The sequence below is a fragment of the Prorops nasuta genome, unplaced genomic scaffold (genome assembly GCF_024137725.1).
Source record: "Prorops nasuta isolate Cenicafe-Biocafe unplaced genomic scaffold, Cenicafe_Pnas_1.2 PNAS00005, whole genome shotgun sequence".
In the NCBI taxonomy this organism is placed as follows: domain Eukaryota; kingdom Metazoa; phylum Arthropoda; class Insecta; order Hymenoptera; family Bethylidae; genus Prorops; species Prorops nasuta.
In genome coordinates this window covers 1000616-1008346 of record NW_027116802.1, presented here as the reverse complement: position 1 = coordinate 1008346, position 7731 = coordinate 1000616, and the positions used below count along the sequence as shown (strand labels likewise).

The 7731-nt window shown below is 29.1% G+C and overlaps 1 protein-coding gene across 1 annotated transcript; it reads left to right on the top strand.

The window, feature by feature from the left end:
* The first annotated feature begins 2892 nt into the window (after positions 1-2892).
* On the top strand, positions 2893-6145 carry LOC136773750 (uncharacterized). Its single transcript, XM_066727664.1, has 10 exons — positions 2893-3039; positions 3123-3378; positions 3459-3654; positions 3859-3897; positions 3959-4071; positions 4148-4235; positions 4349-4562; positions 4607-5156; positions 5231-5313; positions 5372-6145. The coding sequence occupies exons 1-10, from the start codon at positions 2893-2895 to the stop codon at positions 6143-6145; spliced, it is 2460 nt and encodes an 819-aa protein (XP_066583761.1).
* The last annotated feature ends 1586 nt before the right edge of the window (positions 6146-7731 follow it).

The window sequence follows — 7731 nt, the reverse complement described above, 5'->3', positions numbered from 1 at the left end:
AATACACATTGCCCCTATTAACGGATGAAACAATAGTAGAGTTAATCCCAAAAATTGGATTAAGATTACTATTTAAAACCAAATGGAATGAGAAATATATCTCAAACAGTAATATAAATGAAAAAATCTCATGCCTCAGCCAATGTGATGTAAGTAAAACCTTTTATTGATTTTGATTCTTTTATTGATTTAAATTTATTTACTAGGAAGAAAATACAACAGAGGAAGAAAGTAATGGGGAAAACAATAAATACTCCTTGGACAATATCAATATTAGAAAAATATTGTCAAATTCTCTACATGGAAATTCTATATTAAAAACAACATAAGAAAATATAGCATCAATTAAGTTCAAGTGAACGCAAAATTATAGTGGATGTAATTATATGTGAAATATTATCTAAGGGGGTGACAGGTAATTCTAATATAAAGAAGTAGCAAATTAAAGTACTATCATTTTAAGTTATTTAAGTATATACAGTTGCCCTTTAAATTTTATATTCTCATTTACTACACTACTATATTTATAGCATATTAGAGTAATATACTTTTTTTTTTATTTCAGATTACTGAATAAGTCATATTTTAATCGGTTAGCAGAGGTAATTATTGAAGTCTTCCCATCCGAAAAGAAGAAAATATATTATATTCCAGCTATAAGAAAAAACAATTCAGTAACAAATAAATCTATTCCAGCCAGAGGAAAATTAGTACAAAAGTATAGAAATATTTGTAAAAGATACAAAAATATTGATAGTCCTGCAACGAGCTGAAATAACTGTCAAGATTCAACTATTGAAGAATTATATGTAGAACACGATTTATTAGATATAAAAAAAAGTTTTTTGTGGCTCCAAAAAAATCATGTCCCATGGGTTTGCGTACTGGATCACTGGAAAAAAACTTATAGTTATCGACAAAAAGAAATTGTTTGCAGTGCTGATAGTAGTATTTACTCCTTATATAATAATTGGCCAGTATTAAAGTGTCCTGAAGGATATAAATTAATTATCGAAGATTTCTAATTGCACAATTTCACTGCATTTAAATGTCATTCAAGGAGTGTAATGATTTTTTTACTAATATCACAAAAATTTGTGAGATACGCAAACGGGATAATTTAGCTGTAAGCCTTAATGAGATATTGAAATTTGGTGATCTTAACCAAAGTATGTATGATTAAAAGTTAAATGTATAGATATCATTTATTAGCTAATAGTTACAATTGGTGTTCTTTCTCCAATAGATAACACAGTCTGTACTCAGTGTGCTTTGCTGCCATTTTTAATTCCTCCAACATCTGTTATAAGATCCAAGAAAAAGAAATATTGGAAGCCTTCAACTAGAGATGTTAAAGACAGCATTATACTATTTGCTGCAGTATGAACCAATAATATTCATTTTTATAAATTGAAAATTGTTGAACAGTTTATAAATATCATTCCAGCTATCTTTAACAGAGACATTTTTATATTTTAATTATTAATAAGATAGAAGTCCTGGAAATTTATTTATCTAGCTTAATTTAATAAATGGCAATTTATAATATGATCAATGTCTTTAAAAAAGGGTTCACATAATTTATTATATATTAGGATATCCGTTAAAAAGGCATTATTTTTGTTTGTTTGTTAACTATATCTAATTTGGTGTAGAATCAGATAAAAATGAGGTTTGCAAGAGTCTAGCAGATTTAGGTAGTAAAAACCCGTGCCACCGAAGGATTGGAGTTAAAAACGGGATTTCGCAGAGAAAAATGATATTTTGTGACTATTTTGCATGTCATTTCTTCATTTTTCAAACATTGCACACGATGATGTAGCTTTAGTTAGTTTAAGGGTCTCTGAACATGGATCCATAATGAAATTTATCTTTGGATTTGTTGCAACCATTATTTCCCGTGTTAATATTTTTTAATATAACGATTTGCAATAAAAATTCATTATAGCCGTATCTTGAATAATTTCTCCTTTTTTACATCGGTATCTCCGTCCCTTTTCGTTCCGACATATCTGAATAAGACAATATTATGTAAACATTTTTTCTAATTTTTTGTAACATACACTGCCGGTCAAAATTTTAAGACCATTTGAGAAATTTGATTCAAAATCAGTCACTTCTTTAAACGCATATAACTTCGTACTGAGGAAGGATACAATAAAATTCAAAAAACCGTTAGAAAGTTGATAAAATTCTACACATAGTAGAATTAGCTCAATGGACGGAAAATGTGTATTTATCGAATTACAAATAAATAAAAATGCTGCTAAATTAAAAATTTTTATTTTTTCGTTACGTCAATTCAACTAATTGTAGCACTTGCAATAATTATGGTAATTATATGAAACTTTGGTGAAATAAAGATCAAAGTTTCAGCTTTAATTTGAGGCATCAAACGTCACGATATTCATTGTATTTCCTTATTTTCATAACTTTTTTCTGAGTAATGTCGAGAAAAATGTTTGACCAAAAAACAACTGTCCAAGCATTTGAAATAATTTCAGATTGAAGAATCCGTCGGTATTAAGGTGGCTCCGGCGCATGATGCTGTATAAAGTGGGGGCCCTGAATGGGGTAATTACAATTTCTTTTAATACATTTATTGAAATGTCTTTATATATGTTTAAAATGTTTTTATTTATTGTACGCAATAAATAAACAATGCAATATTTAGAAAGTATAAAAAAGCGAAATTAATTTGTATCCCAATACTTCATGATACGCCCCTAACGCATGAAAAACGGCAACGTCGCGTATTGCGCCAAGATATTCTTCAAGTTATCGAGGATAGGATGGTTGACAGGTTAGCTCTAGCCGGCTTAGCTCTACTTAAATCTCAATTAAAAAGAACTTGTATCGTTTTACAATTTCTATTTTGTTTTCTGTACGCAAATGTCGAAAAATGTTCACAATATACGTGGAAGAGTTGGAAAAAAGAAAGGAAAGTTTATTTCTGATAAATGTGCTCGCAAAATGGAAATGTTTTTATCCAGCACCGAAGGGAAGCATGGTCGACGTATAAAGCCTTCACAAATCAAGGTACGATTAAAGAATCTGAAAAAGTTAATAATGCCTGCTTAAAATTAATTAAAAGACTTTAATTCATTTGACATTGTTTATAGATTAATGAGAACAATGAAGATAAGGAAAATCATTGCGAAGGTCGCAGAATTATTGATGTTAACAAAGTAGCTGAAGATCTCTGGTGTAACAATTGTAATTCTGCAATTTCCTTGCGTGATATACAAGTAGAAAAACAATATAGTATTGCAAGCAAGTGGCTGGTAAAATGTCAGTCATGTTTGAATATGGTCCAAGTGGAGACTTCGAGAAATGCAAAAAACTTTTATTTTGATTCTAATTTAAAATTAGCAATAGGTAAGTAATAAAGATTGACAGTTGATAGATATTATCCTAGTTTAGAAAAATTGTATGTAATGTTGGTAATATATATATAGGTATGCTAGATGCTGGTATAGGAGAAATAAAAATAAACACCCTTTTATCAGCACTCAACGTTCAATCAGTAACAGACAAATCACTGAAACGTTATGAAAGGTGTGTTGGCCCTGTTATTGAAGAGGTAGCTAATAATTCATGCGTAGATGCAATAGAAGCTGAAAAATATTTAACATTTCAACATCAGAAAGAAAAGTAAGGCTATATATCATTTTTAGGAAAAATAGAAATCATGAAGTTCAACTAAAAATTGTTACTGTAATGCAATGAATTTATTATCATGAATACGATTCTACTTGCGATTAGTTTAACACAATAAGATTAGTTTCAATTAAGGCAAAAATTTTAATATAATTAAAATATAAAAATTCTATAATTTATACAATATATTATTTTAAGATTATACAGCATTTTTAATTATACTTCTACTTCCAACTAGTAACAATCCACCCCATCATTGATGTAAAACTTATTAGTTTTTTATATTCATTTTAAACAGCCCTGAAGAACAATGTGATATTGATATAAACAATAATAATGATCCTATCAATTTGGTTGCTTCATACGATGCTGCATGGACAAAAAGAGGACGTCAACATAATAGTCTAAGGGGTAAATAATTAATAATAATGATTCCTAAGTTTTAATTATTATACATATATATACTTAATTATGTTCACTTACATAGGACATGGTTCTCTGATGGGTTATTATTCTAAGAAGGTTTTGGCTTATGCAACGCGTAACATTTGCTGTAAAAATGCAAACAAAAACATGTAAAGGAACACTCATATAGAAAAAATCATTATGGGTCTTCAAAATCTATGGAAAGTGATATGGCTGTGGAAATAGTTTTGCATAATAATAATTTAATTGAAGCAAATTGTAGGGTACAAAATATTATTGGCGATGACCATTCCTCTTCCATAGCTGCGTTAAGAAGACTTTCTCCTTATGTTATACAAAAATGGTCTGATTTGAACCATGTAGCTAAGACATTTAATAGTAAATTGTATGAGATGAAACTAAGTGCTACACTGCGAGATTATTGTATTAAGGTATTTGCATTGGCTGTGAAGCAAAATAAAGGATCTGATATTAAAGTAAAATAGCTTTAGAAAATATTATACCACACGCATTCGGAGAGCATAATAATTGTGGTCCTTATTGTGAAAAAGATGATAAAAACATACATATATTTAAATATTTTAAAGATGGCAAATGCCTAACAGATTTTAATTTACAAGATAAATTAGACAAAATAATTAAACCTTTCATTAATTATGCACCTCAAATAGCTCAATGTGCGTCAAGCCAAAGTAACGAAAGCTTCAATAATACAATATGCAGTAAACATCTAAAATCATCTTTTTATGGAGACTCTGAATCACATTGCTATAGAGTGGGAATAGCCGTATGCCAACGAAACTTAGGGTATGGTTTTATTCTGGAATTACTAATAAAGCTAGGTTTGTCACCGGGAAAACATACACGGAAATATAGAATAAGAAAATACAATAAATACTGTTATGAAGCAGAAAAGAAAAGAAATATTTCTACAAAAAGAAGGCGCCTCTTTTTGAAAAAAGATAGGTCATCTAAGAGTTTTTCTCTAGCTAATTGTGAAGGAGTATCTTATGAGTCAGGTTGTGTCTACCTGAACACTTCTGAATTAATTGACGAAGTTATAATAGCCGGTAATCTTATTGAAAATAATATTTTTAATAGAATTACAATACTTATGTATAGTCAGTTAATTTTTATTTTTTAGCAAACGTGAGCTATGATAACTGTGCAATAGTTGCATTTGATATAGAAACAACTGGATTGCAGACAACAGATGTAATTGTACAGGTAATGACTCAAAATCATATTTTTCTCTTTCAAAAATATTTCTACGTTATTCTTGTAGATTGCTGCTGTAAGTGATCAAAATAGTTTCAATGTGTACATTATGCCAACTAAATGTATGTCTCCTCATGCCTCTAATGTCACAGGAATCGAAGTAATTAATAACGAAATGTTTATGCACTCGAAGAAAGTTACAGCTTCTTCTGCTAGAGATGGTATAATAAGTTTCCTATATTTTTTAAAACATTTAAGAAAACCATGTGTTCTAGTAGCGCGTAATGGATTTCGATTTGATGTTCCCAGAATAATCAACTTAGTTACATCTGTGGAACTTTTGAAGGAACTGAAGATTTTTGTGAAAGGATTTTGTCACACAATGCCAGTATTTAAGTCTATTTTGTTAGATAGAAAAAAACAAAAAAAATCTTTCAGCCAAAATGAGCTTGCTAATGACTACTTAAATAATATAGATTTATTAGTTACCCATGTTGCTCTTAATGATGCACTTATGTTACAAAAACTAATTCAGAAGTTATGTAACGATACGACTGCAATAGTAAACAATACTAGAAGCATTAATTTTTTAATCTCTTCTAAGGAAAGATTAGTTAAAGCAAAAGAATGTTATAATTCATTAAATAATATACTAATTTCTAAATGCATGAAAGCAAGACTATCAAAAATAGGTATAAATGAAGAGCATTTAAGGAAAGCCTGTAACATTGGAGGAATCCAAGCATTGACTATGCTGTTAGGAGAAAGTGTAAATGGAAAGCCTCGTGTTACAAATAACAAAAAAGTTATTCTTGCAATATTTGACCACTTTTGTAAATAATTTTTATCGTACGAAGAAGAATATATTTTTAATTAAAATATTTCAATAATTTCTGGTGTTATTCATTTTATTAATTAACCCAACCCCTGCATTCTTTTTTTATATAAGCATTATATGAAAACATGCTAAGTCGTTTTTGCTAGACTGCAGAGATGTTTCTCGTAACAACTATTTTAAGTTTCCATGATTTTCATTATTCCTACATTGTAAAATTGATTGAATAATTTTAATGTTTCTTCGACGCATGACGCTCTTTATAATGTTCTCAACAGAAACTCATTAAATGAATATAGGGACCGTGAACATCAATACAATGATAGTGAGATGAGAATGTGTATTGGTGTATATGCATACTATCAGCACAAACTATCGGTCAATTTTCGCAGCTTTTGGGTGTAATTTATTTATACGTATAAAGTTACACATTGGCACTTCTCTATCATTGTATTGATGTGCACGATCCCTATAAACGTTGCATATTTTCGAATGTATTATACGAATCTTTTTTTTATAAACATAAAGATAGAACATTTCGAAAGTCCTAATAAATAAATAGATAATGTAGGAAGATCAAAAGTTACAAATTCACAGCTTCTTCAACCTATACACTTTGTGACCTGTTTAAAATTGGCACTAGTTTTTTGAATGCTGAGTTGCCACGTTTATGATCATGCGAGCAGGAAACTATAACGATACTGAAATACTATATGCTTTTCATTTTTGCAATTTTAATATCTTCCTTATTTGTTCGATAACTCGCTATTTTTATTAAATTAATCGTATGTGCGTAAAATGAGTTCGAAGTACCTTTTTTCCGTAAAACTCTATATTTTTATATTCGAATAAAATATAATTTAATAATATCTCCCATATGACTGTATGTTAAAAGTCACAATTTTCAAACATTTTTTTCTCAGTAATTTGGTCGATGACCTTTCAGCTCCAGGACAGATTTCGAAAGGTTACAGTTAAAAAATATTATGTTCCTACAATTTTATTAATATCTATATATTTATTCGCAGTTCGACGGAGCCACCTTAAACGACCTATTCTACCTGTTTCATATTGCACTTTTATTCAGTTAAAAGAAACATGATAATTGTAAATCTTACAATTAATAAAATAGATTTGATTAATCATTACTCTACTTTTGTTGATTTAATTTCAAAATTAACGATGTTTTATATTAATTGAATAAAAGCGTAATATGAAACAAGTAGAATAGATCGTTTAATACCGACGGATTCTTCAATCTGAAATTATTTCAAATGCTTGGGCATTTGTTTTTCGGTCAAAAATTCTTCTCGATATTACTCTGAATAACGTTATGAAAATAAGGAAGTACGATGGATATTGTTACGTTTGACGGCTCAAATTAAAGCTAAAGTTTTGAGCTATATGTCACCAAAGTTTTACATAGTTACCATAATTATTACAAGTGCTGCAACAGATTGAATTGACATAACGAAAAATTAATATTTTTTAATGCAGCATTTTTATTTAATTGCAATTCTGTAATTATAAGCTTCTAGGAAATGAATCTAATTCCATCGTATGCGGAATTTCGTCACCTATCCAATGCTGTT